Below are 20,118 nucleotides of genomic sequence, written 5' to 3'. Positions count from 1 at the left end.
AAATTCAATTTTTGAATATCCCCAAAAAATATATAAATGACTCCCTCCAATCTGAACGGATTTTTGTGAAGCTTAACTATAGAACAGTCTCGATCAAGAAATTTCATCCGTTTAGAACCTTTGTTTCCATAGACAAACACTCAGATACACAGATAAACACACTTCAAACTTATAATACTCCTCTTATTAGTGCGGGGGTTGGGCCGATTTTGATAAAACATATCTAGGAACCATCACTAGAAAACCTGCTTTCAAATAAAAAAACCACATTCAAATCGGTTCACCCGTTTAAGAGCTACGGTGCCACAGGCAGACACACATAGTGATTAAATTTATGGCACCACCCTCTTTTTGCATCCGGGATGAAAAAAAATTTTGAATCCCCATTGCTCACATTGATGGAATCTATACTACCTTAAATAAAGGATCTTAGACTACATAACTTCTGATATATTTATTAATTCGTAATTTTCGTGGAGTACACAATGTCTAATTTTGAATAAGTTTCCATAAAAAGTCCTCTCACAAACACTATGTTCTTATCATTATATTAAAAACATTAAAATATCTTTCGAATTAAGCAGAAAATGCTATAGAAATGTTTTGTTTATTTTTAATCTTAGAAGTTTTAATTTCAACTAAAATAAAAAATAATATTTTGGTTTATAAAATTCGTTTATGTTGAATTAAATTATAAATTAAACATAAACGAATTTAAAAAAAGGTAAACCAAATGTTTTTCATATCGATTTTTATAACTTTCGAACTTTAAAAAATTCAAGGACTAGGAACATATTGCTTGTGAGAGGTTTGTTTTTAACAAGAAGGTCTTAGAATTTAGAAGATTTATTTATGTACATCATATCTCTTTTTGTATTCAGACAAAATTTTTTATTTACTTTTATATCAACTAGATACGATTGATGGGCATTTGAAGAAAATTTTTGCTATTTTCTATGCACTTTAGCCACAAAAATTCGCTAAAAATAAACATAATTTCATTATATTAAAAAAAAAAAAAAAAAAAAACATTGTGAAATTGATATTTGCTGAATGACATCATACAATTTTTATAGGAATTATTACTATTATTGTATTATTATGTCTTTTTAGATAATCTAAATCCATTATTATAGACTATTTTTGGAACAAATACCTAATATTTTGACGTATTTACCGATAGCTATATTAACTAAAATAAAGCAATTCTTTAGAAATAAAAAGTACGCGTGTAGAATTTTTTTCAATGGATCCACAAAGATTAAAATTTTTCAATAAGATAATGCATTGATTGATTTCATTGATTATATTTTGCCAAAATCCAATCTTTAAAGAATGTACACTGATATGCAATTTGTTTGAGTCAATTCATTATATTCTAAACGATTTTTATCTTTTTACTTTTTTTTGAAAACTTTTAATAATGGCTTCTGCCCACGGCTTCGCTTGTTATAATGATTCATTTCAATGGATTCCATACATGATTCATTTAGAGAACGCATCTTTACCTCACTTATTCACTCTATACCATATATACTACTCTCCATAGGTATATTACTGACAATATAGACAATGCCAACTTCGAAGATACACATGGTATCCTTCAACCCGTTTGTTCTTAGCCCGCCCCTGACAAATCAACTTTATTTACATCCATTTGGAAAATAATGCGGCATTCAGCCATGGAGTTTACTGCGCTTACTTAAAGAATGCAATTTAAAAAGTGATACAGTAAACTTTCGTCTGTCTCACATCATAAGCACAGATATCAATTTGTACATTTAACTTAAAAAATGACAAAGTTTCATAAAAACTTGCACCTTATATTTTAACCCCTTGATGAATGAATTTTTTGAAAGTAGTAATACAGAAAAGTTTTATTTTGAACCATGAGCTCGCATTTTTATATTCCTAACTTCAAAATTGACCAAGTTTCATGCAAACTTTCAACCGTCATATAAAGAAAAGTTTTATTTCAAATCATGAGCTCGCATTTTTGCATGTCTAGGGTATTTGGTATCTAAGACGGAAATTCCACTTAACCGCCATACGTTTTTCTCACTTATCTCTGGTTTCGATTATAAAAATGAATTATTTTAAAGTGTTTATTAATAATTGTTTTTGTGTAATATTCAGGAGAGGATTCTTGGAAAATTTAGAGTGTAAATTGCGATTATATAAACAATAATAAATATAATAATTAAATAAATAAAACGTCAAACCAAAGTGAGTCTGACGATACGATACGTAAATAAATAAATTAAAATAAATTAATTTGTTGTAATAAAAAGGCATTGAACATCATTCACTATAAGTAATTACTCTGATAATGATAACAATAATAATATTATGATCATGATAATATTTTTTTTGGTGTTACTAAAACATTGTTTAGAAATAGCTACCTCTACCATCATTATTTATTTAATTAATATAAATTGTTTATTTAATAAAGGACCTAAACTGACTGGTGCTCTGGTCAATATTTACAATTACTTTATTTATTATATTTTTTTATAATGTTTCTTTTATTTTAAATATGTTGTAATCAACGTTGGAGAAAATTTATTATTTAGGACAAAAAGTAAAATATTACATAATATCGATCTCTTCTTGAAGCACGAAAATTTTCGAACAAGATTTCTCAAGCATCTCGTAAAATTTTGAAATTCAAAATAAAGCACGATGTTAATTTCAAATTTTTGCTTTATTACAAATTAGACTGATTAAAGAGCTCAATTAAATCAAATGGTAAATTTTTGGTTACCATAAATTGGGAATTTGCATGATTTTTTTTTTTTTTTTTTTTTGCTTTATTAAAAACTTATTTATGTAACAAACACCGAGAAAATTTTTTGTTCGAATAACTATAAAACAACCAAGATAAAAGTCATCAAAGTTTTGTTCTTATCTCATTCTAGCAAAACAGTATTTGACATGGAGTAGCTATGGCATACCATATGTAGCTATGCTATAGCATATTTCTGATTTCTGACTGACGATAAGAACAATTATCGGATCTCTCTGTTTAATATCTGTCTTTAAAATGCTTTTACCATTCGTATTTCTTGGCCGAATTTTAATTTTACTTTTTGTCATCCCGCTTACGGTTTTTTTTCATATATGATTAAGAAATTCGAAAAATGAATTTCATGCAAAAACCCAATTGCTCTTTTTATTTACCCTTTCAAAAATAAACAATAAATTATACAAAGTTTACTCGGCTGAATAAAAAGTAATAAAGAGAGAAGAGTAGTACTTAACTATTTTATAATTACTGGGTTCCTACCGGTTCCCAAAAGTACAAAAGTCTTTAATTAAATAAAAAATAATTAGTAAAATTAAATCAACAAAATTACTGATACACTATTTTAGATAACTATAAAAACTAAAAATGTCTTTTCATAAAATCATAATAAACTTTCTTTAAAAATTAAATTTCTTTATAAAAATAAAAGAGCTTCGTAGAAGAAACTTTTAGCTTTCGAATGGCTCCCGGTAGACTTCTGTACGATAATTATTTCAGGAAAAAAAGCAGTGTGACACAATGCACCGACTTTTATCCCACATACGCCAGGGCTTCAACATTCTGGCATTGGTTGTATATTATTTTCTCTGTTCCCTACTCGAAAGTAAGATCTTACTAGCTGTATTTAACTAAGGGAAGAACCATTTTTGTGGCATATGTGATATAAAGACCAAGGCTATATATCACAGGAATTATTATTTTCTAACCTAGGATCAAGCCAAAAAGCTTTTCCTGGAGTTACAATCGAGAAGACCGTACTTTCGTCTAGAGATCTGGGAAAATACTTTTTTCCCTGGCATATTAAGGCTAACAAAAATTTGTATAAATTTTAACATGAAATTTATGATTATATCACCAAAATATTTACATGATTTATAAAAAATAAAAACAGATAATGAGTTAGTTCTATCTTAAATAATAATTAAAAAAAAAAAAGTTAGGAAAAATACTGTCGAAATATTATCACACATTTTGAATTAAAATTATTATTTTGGGTTATTTATTTACTTTAATAGTTTAATAGCTACTTATAGCACATCTTACAGTCAATGGAGAGATATGTTTAGAAAATCTAGAGTCATACTCGTAGAACAATCTAGAAACATTAGGACCAGACCACAAAGTAATGAGTTGTGTTACATAAAAATAATTTAACAATATGTACACACAGACAAAATAATTGTCTGCTAACTATGAATGTGAACTTACTTACTGTATGTTTGTCAAAACGACGCGACGCTAAATCAAATCTAAAAATAGATTTAATTCTCATGTTCTGAAATTATTCAAACGTATTATGAAAATTTAAGTCTGTCTTTTCAAATAACCACTTTTAGATAACAAGCAAATATTTTCTAATATTAGAAGTATAGGATTAAGTTTTTTCTTTTTTGTCTCCGCCTGGGCTAATAAGTGACATGGATGTAATACATATTGCCTATAAAAACCACTGATCTGAAATTGAAAGATGACAAGAAAGGTTTGTTCAAACCACTGAAACTGAAGTCAAATCGATATGGTCTAACAGATGGTATAAGGTCGATCTTCAGCCATCTGATAACCAGATGGGACTATTTTTGTTTGAAGTTTTATTGATTTTTAAATACTCCTATCATAATTTTTCTGTCGAAAAGTGTTCATGGCTATTTTTAATTAAATTAATTTTAGTCAATTTTTTCATGAACGACTTTTTTCAGGCAAGCGTATACCATTATTTTCGTAATTTAATTATCTTTCTTTTGATACCAATTTCGATTATTAACAAATCGGTGTGGTTACCTATATTGACTTACCTGTTCATATGGTATAAGCAGATCTACACCGATCTGTAAACCAGTCAAAATTGGTATCAGAAGAAAAATAATTTAATTACGAAAATAATGGGTCAGGCTTGCCTGAAAAAACCGTTCATGGAAAGAATTAATTACATTAATTTAATTAAAAATGGCCATGAACACTTTTTTTTAGAAAAACTATGACAGGAATGTTTAAATTTCATAAAAAATATATCTCATCAGGTTATTAGATGGGTTTAAATCGACCTTATACCGTCTCTTTTACTAAAAAGGTAACACAATTTCAATGATTATATTTTCAAAAAAAACAATAGGTCTATTTTTATCTACGGACCGCAATGATTGTGCATACATCATATATACATTTTTTACTTTGATTAGAAAAGAATATCAAAGTTCAAATGAAATTACTACAAGGTTCAATTTTATTTGATATTTTTTTATGAAAATTAAAAAATTGTGAAGTTTATTTAATGTTTGTATGGAAATTAAAATTTGTTAGTCTGTAAAATTAATTATTTTATCAAATAATTAAAGAATTTTGCTTTATCATCACAATAGATTATGTACTTTGGTTTGAGAGGGTTTAATATTTAATCTTTTATAGAGCTGTTAATTGGCACACTTAATTTCCTAACAAAAAGTTGCATGCTGAAAATTTCTTTTGTATTTATTTCTAAATGCATTTTATGTAAAATTGTATGTGTCACAAAATGCATAAACCTTAGTTAAAAAGAAAAAATTTCCTTAGATGAATGATAAAAATTAGTTTTTTTTTACTGTGAAAAACGGAAGCTAGCAGACAAATTATTTATTCTCCTCTCATGAATGGACGAAACTCCCTGTACATCATTATACAATTGAAAAAACCCAAATATTATTAACAAGTGAAATTTACAAAATTTAAAAAATCCCCGACAAATTTTTCGGATACGGAACCCTAAACTCGCACTGGAAATATATCTTAGAACACTGTCTATTAAATTACCCTTTTCCTTAAAGCCTTTTCCGAACTGAACCGATTTTGATCATCGCCAATTTTTTAATTTTTTTTTTTTTTTTTTTTGTAACGGACCCCTAAATTTGCCCTTGAAACATAGCTAAAAACACTTTTTATGAAATTACCTTTCAAACGAAACAAAAAAAATCAAAATCGATTAATCCGTTTGGGCGCTACGATGTCACTGACATACAGACATATACACAAAGCTGTCAAGCTTATAACATTCTTTTTTTAATTCGGGGGTTAAAAATAATAAATTTTTATGAGTTTATACTTCTTAATATAAAATACTGGGATTTGTGGAGATGGGGGTCGAAAAACCAACTAAATGATTTTCTTCCCAAACGATTTTGATTTTTTTGGATTAATTATATACTAAAGAAAGATTTCTGAGCATATTAAGATTTTAAAGTTGCGCACAGGTATTTTTCGGGAAGTTGGAATTGAAGCTAGCAGACAATTTTAAAAATTCGTTAAAACTGGCATTTATAGGATTTCTCGCCCTAACAGTTACCACAATTTTTATTAAAATTGATTGATTATAAAATAAAAAATGTTTATTGAGCGTTTTAAAAATTTGCACGTAAAACTCCTAAACTTAATAAGGATGCTCTCAATTTGACTACAGAACCCCCATTAAATCATAACAAACCGTCCGCAGTCATATGGAAGAATATAATCGTACAAAAAACGTAGAAGAATCTTGCACAAAAAAATATGTATCACCAAATAATTGCATGCAACTTGCACAGAAAATCAATAAAAACATTTTCTCCAAATTATCTTGTGTAAGCGATTTCAAAATTTTATTTTTAAATTAAGTACCAAACAATTGAAAGATAGAAATAAAAAAACTTAATATGTCAAAAAAAAATTGTTGTCTCTCAAATGTCATGAAAAATAAAAATGTTTGGGCGAATATTCCAATACACACATTTCTATTTTGAATTTTTTATAACAAAGCTAAAAAAATTTTTTTTCAACTTTTCAAACGAAATATACCAACCATAGACATGAAAATTTATGATATAAAATTAAAAATACGTTTAAAATTCTCGTAATAAAGTTTAAAAGCAGTTGTAAGTGGGACGGTCCACTATCATCCTAAATGACGTTATTATGTCGAATCAAATTTTAGAAGAAGGTTTTCTAAAGTAAAATTGTATTTAATGTATAAGATGAATTCAACAATGCCATCTTCATCTAACTATAATATATCGTTTTCTCAAAGTTCATTTGAGTCGCCATTTATCATGGATAAAAATAATAAATCGTATTTTGGTACCAATAATACCAATTTAGACAACCCATTACATAAAATTAAAAAGGTAAACGAAATATTTCAATGAAATCGTTCACACACATATATCGAATTGCTTTTCGCTAGCGAAGATATAGTTGTATTATTTCAACTTGAAACTAAAAGCAATAAGGTTTTCCAAATTTCACTGCTTAATGTCTTTAGTTTTCGAGTTCTGTCTAGTTTTTAGTTTTTTTGGAATTGAAAAGTTTTAAAATGATTTTCTTTTCTTTTTTTGTAGTACCTGGATATTGGGGAGGATATGAATGTTCCTGATGATTTCACTCAAAGTGAAATGCAAACAGGAAAATGGTGGCGTCATTTAGCTGCAGGTGGTTTTGCTGGTGCAATTTCAAGAACGTGTACAGCACCGCTTGATCGACTCAAAATATTTCTACAGGTAAATTTTATTATTAAAACTTATATCTGCGCAAACTATCTGCAAATTTCGATAAATAAATTTAATAGAGGAAATTGCTTCAAACGAAAAATGTTAGTATCAAAAGCACACATCTTATACCGGCAACGAATTCGATCTTAGTTTTCAAGTTCAATTAAAACCTCACTCTGATTCATAACTGACAAAAATTAGATGAACGCTTTAAATTAGAAAGTTGTTCTTTATTAATACGTAAACATTTCTTGTTTGAAAAATTTTTTTTGGAAACCGAATAGTTTAGACAACAATAATTGATAGCAAAAATCAAGCTTTCTGTGCGTTTGTTCATTCAATTTGAACAAAAATGGTCTTTTATTGAATTTATTGGAAAAATTTTTTCGATTTCGCAGAAACAATTATACAAAATAACAATTTTGATACCAAAAACAATTTTGGGTAAAGCTTGTTAGTCCGTTTTTGTCTAAACTGTACGATTTTCGGGAAAATATTTACTTGTTTAATCAATAACAACTTTCTAATTTAAAGTGTTCATCTATCGATTACCAGTTTTGGAGTAGAGTAAGCTTTTTATTGAGCTTGAAAACCCAGGTCAAATTTAATGTCTGCGTAAGGTGTGTGCCTACACACACAACATTTTTTGATAGAAGCATTTTTATCAATAAAACTTATTTTTCGAGTTTCAAGCATTGGTCAACTGAAAAAGCACTCTGTATACCTTAAGCAATTTAATTTACGCCATTTTATAATATGGTAAACTCGCTTTGCTCGATAGGTGATTCCCACCTTAACCCCCGTGGCGTCCTTTGGCCTTGGCTCCGCGTCACAGAAAAAATCATCAGGTGAAAAATAACTGAATATTTCTAGTGTGTAAAGAAGAAAACGGGTAGCTTTGGGAGTGTTTTCCCCATTTTCGGGGAGTTGTGATGACTATAAACATGTTACAAAAAGTTTCATTAAAATCAATGCTGTTTCCATGCTTCCCGGCTTATTAACTGTACTATTAAACATCTATCGATCTCTTAACTAATAAAAATTTAAATTTGTTCTAGGTGGGAGCTGAACGACAAACAATTCGTGAAACACTTTCGTCCATGTTAAAAGATGGTGGTGTTACTTGTTTATGGCGTGGTAATTTAATAAACGTGATAAAAATTGCACCAGAATCAGCGATAAAATTCGCTGCATATGAACAAATCAAACGTTTAATACGTGGTGATTCAAATAAAACTCTAGGTATATACGAACGATTTATTAGTGGAGCATCTGCGGGTGCTATCAGTCAAACGGCTATTTATCCATTGGAAGTGATGAAAACACGTTTAGCATTACGTAAAACTGGACAATATAAAAATGCATGGGAGTTAATACGAAAAATGTATAAACATGAAGGAGCGTATACATTTTATCGGGGATACATACCAAACATTTTGGGAATTATCCCATATGCGGGCATCGATTTAGCTGTTTATGAAACATTAAAAAAGAGTTACATTAAAGCGTATCCGAACAATAACGAACAACCGTCATTTTTTTTGCTATTAGCTTGTGGTAGTGCGTCCAGTACTTTAGGCCAAGTATGTTCGTATCCATTAGCGCTAATACGTACACGGCTTCAAGCAACAGACTGTTCGAAAAACGATCTACAAAAATGCACGATGCGTGGTGTTGCTAAAACTATATTACGTAATGAGGGCATCACTGGCTTATATCGAGGCATCACACCCAATTTTATTAAAGTTATACCTGCAGTTAGTATTAGCTATGTTGTTTACGAATATTCAAGTCGAATATTAGGTGTTAATATGACGTGATACATTTTAATTGTATCATTGTCATTTACTATTTAATGCAAAAATTTAATAAAAAAAAAAAACCAATACCAATTGGTGGTCGTATTCAAAGTCTGGCAAGTAATCGATTCGAAAACACCATTCCATTTTTAAAAGTACTAATCGAACTTAATTAGTATAAATTTTAACTTCAAATTATTGATATATTTGTTGTTAATCGTGTTAAAACAAGTTAACATCTTACTCGAGCTACATAAAACTACGTTTTAAAAGGAATTGCATTCTGCTCTGCTATAAATTAACCCGAATTCGATTTGTTATCGTTGCAGATGTATTTTTTTTAATCTCAAAACAGGCGTTTATTTCGTAAGTGGCAAATTAATAATCCTGAGTAATCGAATAATGGGTAATATGATGAAACCCGATTTTTTGACTTCTAGAGATCTTTCTTTTAAAATATTTAAAAACAAAACTCTTAAATAGTAAATTAATCTCGCTAAGTTATCAATAATGGGATTTTTATAGATATTATAAAAATTAATATATTTAATTTGGTATTACAACCCCCAAATATTTATCCGTAAGTGGCTAATTAATTGGAGGGTAGTTTGTAACGATTGGCCCACTTACGGATGTTATTTTTTTTTTAATAACCTCAAAATTACATTCACTTATTTATCGTATTTAAAACGTCAAAATAAAATAAAAAGATTCAGAATCCTAAATCGCAAATTGAATCAAAATCGAAGACATATTCAGTGGTAAATCGATCACTGCAGCCGGGAATAAAAGAAAATCGTGTTTTTTTAAATGTCATTTATTCGTAAGTGGCTGATTAATATTGTATAATCGATTGTGGGAGAGAGGGGTTTGTAACGATTTGCCACACTTATTACGAATGTCAACGTCAAAATTAAAGAAAAAATGATTCAGAATCATAAATCGCAAATTGAAAAAAAATCGAAGATATCTTCGATAATAAATCGATCACTACAAAGCCGAGAAGAAAAGAAAATCGTATTTATTTTAAATGTTGAATGCGGCAACCTGGGCTTTTTATTAACACCGAATATGAAAACTTGAATTTAACAAAAAAAAAAAAAAAAAAACGCATCTCTAGTTTTTTTGTTTTTATTTAAAAAATAAACTATTGTGACGCCAAGTTTTTAAATGAATACCATTTTGTCAAATCATCATATAAAATGTTCAAAACAAAAAAAAACCATTCATCAATGTTGTTAAATGTTGTTATTTAATTAATTTATTTAAATAGTTAGTTCAAAAATATTTAAAAATGAACACAATTTATGTGTAAAAATTAATGAATAATAATAATAAATTAAAAAATGGCGGCGATCTGTATTTTACAGATGTAATAATGAAGGAGACTTAAAAAAAATAGAATGAATTTTATTTAAGTAAATTTAACTTTAAAGACAAACTCTTGTATCTGCGCGCGTTTTGTTTTTTTGAATGAATGTTGCGATTTATGTGGAAAATAATTTAATTCAAACAAAATTTTCTGGATGGACGTGTGTTTGTGTGTGTGAATGGAACCGGAAGTGTGTGTATTTAAATATCATTTGTTTGTTTTTCTTTTTGTTTCAATTTGATTATTTTTTTATATTTATAATTTTTTTTGACGTGTTTCATGTTCGCTTCTTTGAAATAATGTTGTAAACTAAAATGCTTTTTTAAAATGAAAAACTATTTTTACTATTTAAAAAAAAAAAAAAACTATGTTATTATAAATGTAATTTACCATATTTACCTTTTATTCTCTTAATTCTTCCGCCATTTCCTTCTCTAAACCTTTGAATTAAATCAATTTATCCTTGCATTTACCAAAGACGACATGGCAGTCAATAAAGATATTTTAAACGTTCATGGAATTGTGTTATTTTATTCATTTCAACCTTATTAAACTCGGAATATTTTGTGGAAATAGGGAGATGATCAAAATCATTTACCCGTAAGTTAGGACGAGGCCTTCATACAAAGTCATTTCAATGCTTGGGGCTTAATCAATTTGTTCTTGTAGCAAATGATCTTTCCTTTTTAAAGAAAATTTAGAAGATGTCGAAAAAAAACTAGAGAAATCAGATAAATAAATTGCTTATTTTCATAACAAATGAAAACAGTTAGTCAAATGTTTTTAGCTTAACATGGTCGTCACAATACTGAAAATGTCCGGGGGGGGGGGGTGGATGAGAAGTCTCTCTGTAGTTGAAAGTCTCAATTTTTCTGGTTTAATTATTATTATTCAATATTATACCTACCTTATTTTTTATCATTTACATCGATTATATTTTTAACAAAATATTACTACAATTATTGATTTATGGGTAAATTTATTGAAAAAAGGTGAGTAAAAACAAATACATAATGGGTATGGAAAAAAGTCAGTAAAAGAAAAATAAATACTAAGTTTAAGGAAACAAGTTAATTGAAAAAAAGGTGAGTAATAGGTATGTTTATTACATTATTGATAAATATAGCATGTCAAAGGTAGAATAGTGGCTAGCCCAGTCGCTTGCGGTTACGGAGTACCTCGGTTCGTATCTAGCATTGTCCCGATTATTTTTTAATTAAATAAATTATTAGGTCGAGATAATGTCATTTTTTTAGATTATTATTATGAGAACCAAGAGACATATAAGTAAGAGAGGGGGGTATATTTTATGTTATTTTAATTCCCACCCTCTCTCTGACAGAAGAATGATTTATGACATAAGTAGGAAAATGGAACTAACATAATTAATTTTTTGTTATATGTTTTAAGTAACATGTTCTCCTATTACAAAATCTTGTAAAATTTCATTTAACAAGAATAAATTATAGCATGTACAACAAAAAATCAAGCAATATAAGTAGTTTTTTAAATATTTTGTAATAGGCGAATACGTTATTAAAAAAGGGGAGAAAATATATAACATGTTCTTCTGTTACAAAATTTCAAATTTGAGTCTTAACGAGCGATTTTTTAATTTATAAATACTAATTTTAATATTTTGTAATAGGAGAATATGAGTGAGATAAACTATATGACATGTTCTCTTATTAAAAAGTTTCAAATTTTAGCATAACCAAGCCATTTTAGCTCCGCGATCTTAGCACCTCATGTGCGGAATTTCGATTGACCAATTATACCATCTGAAAGGTCAGAAATTGGTCATAAAAGGTCAGTTGGTCTCATTAATTGGTCAGCATCAGAAAATTTTTTATTAAAGATTGAAAAAACTCCACCTATGCGCGATCGGGAAGCATTCGCTGATAATTGGTCAGCTAATATAAATAATTGGTCAGTTTAATTTTATATTCAAAAAATAATATAATTTCGAAAAAATTTTCAATTTTTTCAACATTTGTACTAGGAGAACATAAGTGGGAATTAGTAGTTCCTGATAAGGAGAAAGGTGAGTAAGTGTTTTCACCCCGAAAGTCTAAAATTTTATTTTGGCAGAAAGTTATTGGTCTGCCCACTAGAGGTCACACTCACCAAACACGGGTGTGCAGACCACTAACTTTCTGACTTACGAGGTGACAACAATTGCCTTGCTATCAGGTACTACTTATTCCGTCCGTCCTTGATGTTCTCCTAGTAGAAATGTGAAAAAAATTGAAGTTTTTGAACGAAAAAAAACTAATTTTTTCATCATTTACTAGGCAAACATGCTGTGGTGGAAATTTGAAAAAAAATGAAAATAAAAATCAGATTTTGCTTAAAAGATTTAATGAACTTTTTATTAATATATGTCTTCACCTAGTTTCGAACCAAGAGACTATTTATTCGAAGTCAGATACGCTAACCATTATACCATTAGGGCTCTGTTATTCGTATTAATAAATAATTATATTCATATTTTCGACTTTCTTAAATTATAACAAAAAGTAAAACTCATTTTCGGAAAATTTTGAGTAGTATTATTACAAAAAAAAATGGCAAACGAAGTTTGAAATACTTACCTATCGTGAAGTTCGAAATACTCACCTATTTTTAACTGAAATAATATTGTATAGCTACAGAGAGATGGGGAAAAATAAAATAAAAACAGGGTTTGAGTTTTCAACTTTATTTAAATGAAATCAAAATACATAAAAACTATTTACGAATTATCATATAATTAATATATCATATAATTAATTTCATCTTAAAAAAAAATTTTTTGCATCAACTTTTTTTTTACAAACCAAATACCACACAAAAATAAAATGAAAATCCAAAAAGAATATTACGTATTTACAATCCAACTTCTTTATCTCACCTATATTTTATAAGAATTTGTTTGTACCTTTACTAAAAAAAAATTAATTAGTTAATTAAAAATTTTGTTCTGAAAGGAAAAATGGGATAGAATAAAATAAAACAAAATTTAAAATATATAACGATATTTATTTATTTATATTAATTTGAAATCGTTATCCCGAAAATTGATTTTTTACTATATAAAATAACCATTATTATTCATTCAAATTTTATTAAAAAATTTTATTCATTAAAAAATTATTATTCATTCAAATTTTTTATAGGTGACATATGTACAAATATATATAATACAAGTGAAAACAAACAATTGACTGAGTTAATTGTTGAAATACCATGCATAGTCAGTGTTGATTTATTTATCACATTACACATACAAACATGTGACACATACATAACTGATAATCAAGTATAGTAAATATTATAAAATTTCCGCCTAATTGGCGCCCTCACGAGTAAACAGTGATGTTTATGAAAAAAAATTTTACATTTAAACTTTTGTTCTATCTCTAACGGTTTACAAGATGGGTCCTACGGACCCAAGACCCAATTCACCTATGATGCTCATTTACGAACTTGACCTCACTTTTTACGTCCTGAGTACGCTGTAAAAATTTCAGCTCGATATCTTTTTTCGTTTTTGAGTTATCGTGTCCACAGACGGACGGATGTCCACAGACTCATTCTGCGAATGAGGTGCTAAACTTATTAATTGACCTTGAAAAACTTTAATCTTTAATAAAAAATTTTCTGATGCTGACCAATTAATGAGACCAACTGACCTTTTATGACCAATTTCTGACCTTTCAGATGGTATAATTGGTCAATCGAAATTCCGCACATGAGGTGCTAAGATCGCGGAGCTAGCCATTTTAGTATATATTTTTAATATTTTGTAACAGGAGAACATGATTTTAAAGAGTGAGATATATTTATGATTATTTAAATTCCCACCCCCTGACAGAATAATGATTTATGACAGGAGTTATTTAAAGCAAGAGGGCGGGCTATATAGATAATTTAAACTACAAAAAGAGTGGAAAATTTTTAATATCAGGAAAAATTCATTTAATTTAAAAATAAAAATTTTAGCCCCATCAGGATACGAACCAGCGTACCTTTGTTTCATAGGCAAGTGCTATATCCGTACAGCCACACTGCTTTTTAACAATAATATAATTAACTTAATAATACTTTTGCTAAATGTGATGTGAAAAATGAACTACTTCATAAAGAATAAATATTTGTTTTTTCTGTTTATTTAATCGTAGTGTCACAGCTGAACAGGAGGCGTCACAATCTGTGTTGCACGCGGGCGCTTAAGCACCCAGCGGCAGGTGGACTTCCCGAATTTGAATATTTTTATTGGCCTTAAAAAATGGCAAGTACAAGTATTGCCATCTGGTAGTCGAAATTATAACTTCTTAATTCGGGTCTTCTTCTGATTTTAATTAGTACGAACTATTATCGCCTGTTGGCGAGCTGGAACTTTCAGTTATCAATAGTAAAAAATCAAATGTTTAGAGTTTCTTTAATTTCATTAGTAAAGATTTAAGCCAATTTAAATGCCATCTCTGTAACTTTGTGTGAACTACGAATAATTTTCTCCAGTATTATCTTGAATCACGTGGTTCATGTTTTGATGTTCTGTACTGTTGTATGACCTCCAATGACCATTCAAAAACCTTTTCTAATAAAACCAAAAGAAATTCTTGCAATTCATTTAGGTTAAAATTATTACATTATTAATAGTTTTATTGTTTTCCATATCAATTATGGCCCAAATATTCGTTGCAGAAGATAATGACAAATTTCAAGAACGTTTACTAACCGTTATTACCGAAAACGCAAATAATGCAATTAGTACAAAAGACAAATTTTATATTGGAATTTCAGGTATTAAAAAATTTACACTAGAATTTTTTTTTATTAACTCGCTGAATAAATTTTAGGAGGTTCGTGCGTTAAATACTTAGTTAAGGTAATACAAGATACAAAGTCGGATACATCGAAATGGGTATTCTTTCTTTGCGACGAACGTGTTGTTCAAGAGGATAGTGCCGATTCAAATTATGGTGCAACGAAATCAGCATTAGAAGCTGTAAATATAAACATTCCAGAATCACAGTTTGTACGAATTAAGCAGGGCGTTTCAGGTTTGATTTTATTTATGAATTTTTATTAATTGCCAGCCATATATTGTTCCCAATCCCAAAAAAAAAAAAAAAAACAAGTGAAAATTGTTAAAATACCTTGTATAAAAAATCAACACACTAATGGCGGCTTTGGCCCGTCATTTGTTATGGTTTTCAAAAATTTACCGTTTTATCTTATATGGAAAAAATTTTTCAAACAAAAGTTTATTTTTTTATAAGAAACATTTTTTAAATTTAAACTTTTGTTCTATCTCTAACGGTTTACAAGATGGGTCCTACAGACCCAATTGACCTATGTTGTTCATTTACGAAATCAAACTCACTTTTTACGTCTTCAGTACACTTTAAAAATTCCTGCTTGATATTTATTTTCGTTTTTGAGTTATCGTATTCACGGGCCGAAGGACAAATGAATTATATGAACACTTATACCAAAATTTTGTTCATAGCATTAAAGTAGTCTGGCCGTGACATTGCTAGTCAATTAGGCAATTTGTATTATGTAAATGTAATAAAATCCTATGAAAATATCGTAAAGGATAAAATTTATACGTCAATTTGGCTAGTTTTTTTTATGTGTTCTTCTTGGAAAGCGCCGTAAGGTAATGTTTTTTGCATAAACAGAATCTGTGATATTCTTCATGATGAAAACATTTTGAAGCTCAATCATCGATTAATTATTTTACAATTAACGTTATTGTGAGTTCTTCCATAAAATATTGTGTTAAGAATCACAATTTTATAATGAAATAATTAACAATTTTGCCCCGCTAGAGGCCCGAAAACTGTGTTTATTGTGATCAAGGGGCTTTTAGCTATCATCTACCGCAAAAAATAAACATTCACTGTATTTCTCAAACAGCCTGACTTTCTTAATATTTTTAAGCGTTACAAACTAGAGACTAAAATTAGTATACCATGATATATATTTCACATATACAGGGTATAAAAATTAAATTAATATAATTTTTTTTTTAAATATGGAAACAAAACGGCGTTAACTTTATAACTTTGATTTAAATTTTTTTAGCTCAAGAAGCAGCAGACGATTACATTGCAAAGATTAAAACATATTTTACTAACGAAAGTATTCCACAATTTGATTTATTATTCTTGGGAATGGGACCGGATGGTCATACATGTTCCTTATTTCCCGGACATCCCTTATTAAATGCTACAAGTATTGTAGCATCAATAACAGATTCACCTAAACCACCAAGTGAACGGATAACGCTGACATTACCCGTCCTTAACAATGCGAATTGTGTTTTATTTGCTGTTGCAGGTGAAGAAAAAGCTCCTATCGTTAAGGTAATAACAAATAATATTTTCATGTTTTCTCTTGTTGTACAATATAATTTTTTTTTTGCAGAAAATACTTGTAGATGGTGATAAATCGTTTCCAGCCGCTTTAGTAACAAATCCTGGAAAATTATTATGGATATTGGATCCTAAAGCTGGAAAATATGTTAAATAATAAAACTTATTTAATTTTTTTAAATAATTTTAATTTGTTATTATTATTAAATATTAAATTTAGTTTTTAATGAAGTCTGAAGTCATACAGTTTATAGAATGATTAGAAATATACAGTGTGTCTGCTTAAGTTGGCTACATATGGAAAAATTTTATTATAAAGTTTACGAAAAAAAAGTTTTCTTTTTACAAATCTCTGCTTTCGAAAATATTAACATTCGGATATTAACTTGACATTAAATGTACAGGGTACCCACAAATTGAAAAAGTTCGATAGAAATCTTAATGGTTGTTTAGAAATATAAACCGTTTAGAACAGATAATAAATAAGGGAAACGGTTCAAGAAATCATTCTCGAAATATGTAGGAAAATATATAAAGAATTCAGAAGTAGGAGTGTAAATAAGGAAGAATTACATTTATGGAACGCGAAGGTTGGTACGTTGAGGCAAAAACGAACTGAATATAACTGATTAGGAATGCATTTTTAACGATAGGAATGTTTTAACCACTTCAAGAAAATTCACTGTAAACACGAATGTCCAGTTGAAAATCTTGGTGTTTTAGAAACGGTATTCTAAGTCGAACTGATACTTTGGAAATGAAATTTTTGCCAGTGTCTCTTTAACTGGGCGACTGAATGCTGTAATTTAGTTGGTACATAATTTTGTGGACTCACCTGAAAGAAATCAAATTGAAAAATGATGATGAAAAAGTATTTTCCTCAATGTGAATTCGTTTATGTTATGCTCATATAAAGACATAAACGGATTCATACTGAAAACAACACTCTTAAAACCACGACTCCAGTAATTTTTGAAGCGACATAAATAAGCGGCGTTAACTTATGGTTTCGCGTCACCTCGGAAGCGACATGCATACCACACGCTGAAGTTAAGCAAACATTGCAAACCCAGTACTTTGATGGCAGACCTCTTAGGAACACTGTGTGCTGTTGCCTTTTTATTATTTATAATAGTTATACATACCCATTTTGTTAATAATTTCAATTTACAAATTATGAAATTTTAATTAGCCAAACTAAAATTAATTTTTAAAAAAATGAGTGTGCTTTAGACCACACGACTGAAGTAAAACTTCTTTAGCTCTGTCTCTTGGTGTAGCTACATATTACAAATAAAATAAATATTATTGAGTAATAAAAACAAAACAAAAAATTTAATATACTAGAGCTGGTTTCGAACTGTGTAAATGTACAATATTTTATATACTTATATATCTCCCTCTCAACTTGATCACAATTTTCGTAACAAGCTTGATCTCTTTCTATCTTCACTAACTTGTATCTCTCTCTCAACTTGATTACACTTTTCGCAAAAAGCTTGATCACACATTTTCGTGACATTCTGTTCATACATTCTACAGTTTACTCTTCAAATCAAGCGTGCCAAAAGAAGTTTTAGTTCAAAAATTTAAAAAAACACAGTTATTCCAAAGTTTTAACTTCAGTCGGCAGTTCTTATGACTGTATATCACTTCTTTTTTTTTTTTAAATAATCTTACCTTTTGTCGGGTAGAAAATTGTTGGAAGAAAAAGAATTCTCCCCAATGTGAGTTCGTTTATGTTATCCTCACATAAAGACATAAACGGACTCACACTGAAGACAACACTCTTAAAGATATGCGCCAAATTTTTTTTACCCTCGCCAAAAATTTTTTGACTTGTCTTATGCTTGGTGCAATAATTTTACTTACCCTAAGGAATTTCGAAAACCATGGATGAAAGGGAATTGTACTCACTGTGAATTCGTTTATGTTAGGCTCATATACAGACATAAAAGAATTCACAGTGAAAACAACACTCTTAAAACTACTGCAATTCCTAAGGTTCCTGCTAGATTTTTTCCAGTCTTCTATTCTTCTTCGAAGTATTCTGGAAATTATCACAATTCTTAGCGAAAAAATTGCTGACTAGAAAACTATTAATGGAATAGCATTCTGTTCAATGTGATTTCTCACATTCACAATTGCTAAGAGCAAATCTCTTTCTGGTTTATTTTTCCCGAAACCTTTGTATTAGATTGAAAGTATGATAATCGTCTTCGATGCTGTGCCCGTGCATTCCTAAAAAAGGAAATTTAATTACTAGCCGATGTGTTTACAAAAACAAAATATTAATGAACTTACCTGTATTCGGGAAATCGAATTGAAAATTGATGATAAACAAGAATTCTCCTCTATGTGAATTCGTTTATGTTGTACGAATTTAAAGACATAAACGGATTCACACAGAAAAGAAGACTCTTATAAAATTCAGTCACCACTACGAGAAGCCTTCATTGTTATCTTTCTTATTAAAATTTTGATAGCTCTCCCGAAAACATTTCTTACAGTTGGAATAAAAAACAATCCAAATGATTTCGAGAGTGAAATAGACGCGATTAAAGCAGGATGGTATGAAATGGATGTTTCTAGCAAAATTTAAGATCAATTAGGGTATTCAAAGCTACTGGAAACACACTAAGCAAAGTACTTTTCGCATTCCTCAATACAAAAACAAAATCCGTCTTACTCGGATCTTACGATATATTTGCAAAGTTTTTTAGGAAGAAAAGGATCGATCACTTTGTAGATGGCAATTTTGTCTTTTTCACGAAATAAAATCTATCACGCTTTAAGTCACTTGATTTGAAGTCAAATTATTAGGTTGTTTCAAAAGTTTTGTCCGTTTATATAAGTCTATTTTAAACTGAAGTATCTCATTGAATACTTTATGAAATCAATCGAAATAAGCGCCATTTTAATCAGTCCACTTTTTCCAACGTAACACAAGTACATTAATTCCGTTGGAATAAAAATTGGGTGCTCGTGATTCGATAAAGTCTACGAAGGCGCTTTTGTCAAGTCTTGATTGGCGAAGATTCTACCGGTGAGAAAGTGATCG

At 29.0% G+C, this 20,118-nt stretch overlaps 2 protein-coding genes across 4 annotated transcripts in view; both read left to right on the top strand.

Moving 5' to 3' along the window:
* LOC123296787 (calcium-binding mitochondrial carrier protein SCaMC-2-A) overlaps nt 1-11,202 on the top strand; it is a 51,211-nt gene extending 40,009 nt beyond the window's left edge. For all 3 annotated transcript variants that reach the window (XM_044878439.1, XM_044878442.1, XM_044878440.1), the window contains 2 exons: nt 7,369-7,527; nt 8,577-11,202. In XM_044878439.1, the coding sequence (XP_044734374.1) occupies nt 7,369-7,527; nt 8,577-9,338 (921 nt within the window). In that variant the 3' untranslated portion in view covers nt 9,339-11,202. The remainder of the gene's footprint in view (nt 1-7,368; nt 7,528-8,576) is intronic.
* Nucleotides 11,203-15,266: 4,064 nt separating this feature from the next.
* Nucleotides 15,267-17,241, top strand: LOC123295561 (probable 6-phosphogluconolactonase). The gene is made up of 4 exons (XM_044876957.1): nt 15,267-15,477; nt 15,534-15,737; nt 16,768-17,048; nt 17,110-17,241. The coding sequence occupies exons 1-4, from the start codon at nt 15,357-15,359 to the stop codon at nt 17,212-17,214; spliced, it is 711 nt and encodes a 236-aa protein (XP_044732892.1). The 5' UTR covers nt 15,267-15,356; the 3' UTR covers nt 17,215-17,241.
* The last annotated feature ends 2,877 nt before the right edge of the window (nt 17,242-20,118 follow it).

This window comes from Chrysoperla carnea, chromosome 3 (genome assembly GCF_905475395.1).
Source record: "Chrysoperla carnea chromosome 3, inChrCarn1.1, whole genome shotgun sequence".
Classification (NCBI taxonomy): Eukaryota; Metazoa; Arthropoda; class Insecta; order Neuroptera; family Chrysopidae; genus Chrysoperla; species Chrysoperla carnea.
Note: the sequence above shows the minus strand (reverse complement) of the source record. Positions and strands in the feature narration are given on the sequence as shown.

Excerpts from the sequence above, each read along its gene's own strand:
- LOC123295561 (XM_044876957.1), top strand. The coding sequence starts at position 15,357 with ATGGCCCAAATATTCGTTGCAGAAGATAATGACAAATTTCAAGAACGT. Across the intron at positions 15,738-16,767 it reads AATTAAGCAGGGCGTTTCAG|CTCAAGAAGCAGCAGACGAT; the intron begins GTTTGATTTTAT and ends AAATTTTTTTAG. Across the intron at positions 17,049-17,109 it reads AAAAAGCTCCTATCGTTAAG|AAAATACTTGTAGATGGTGA; the intron begins GTAATAACAAAT and ends TTTTTTTTGCAG.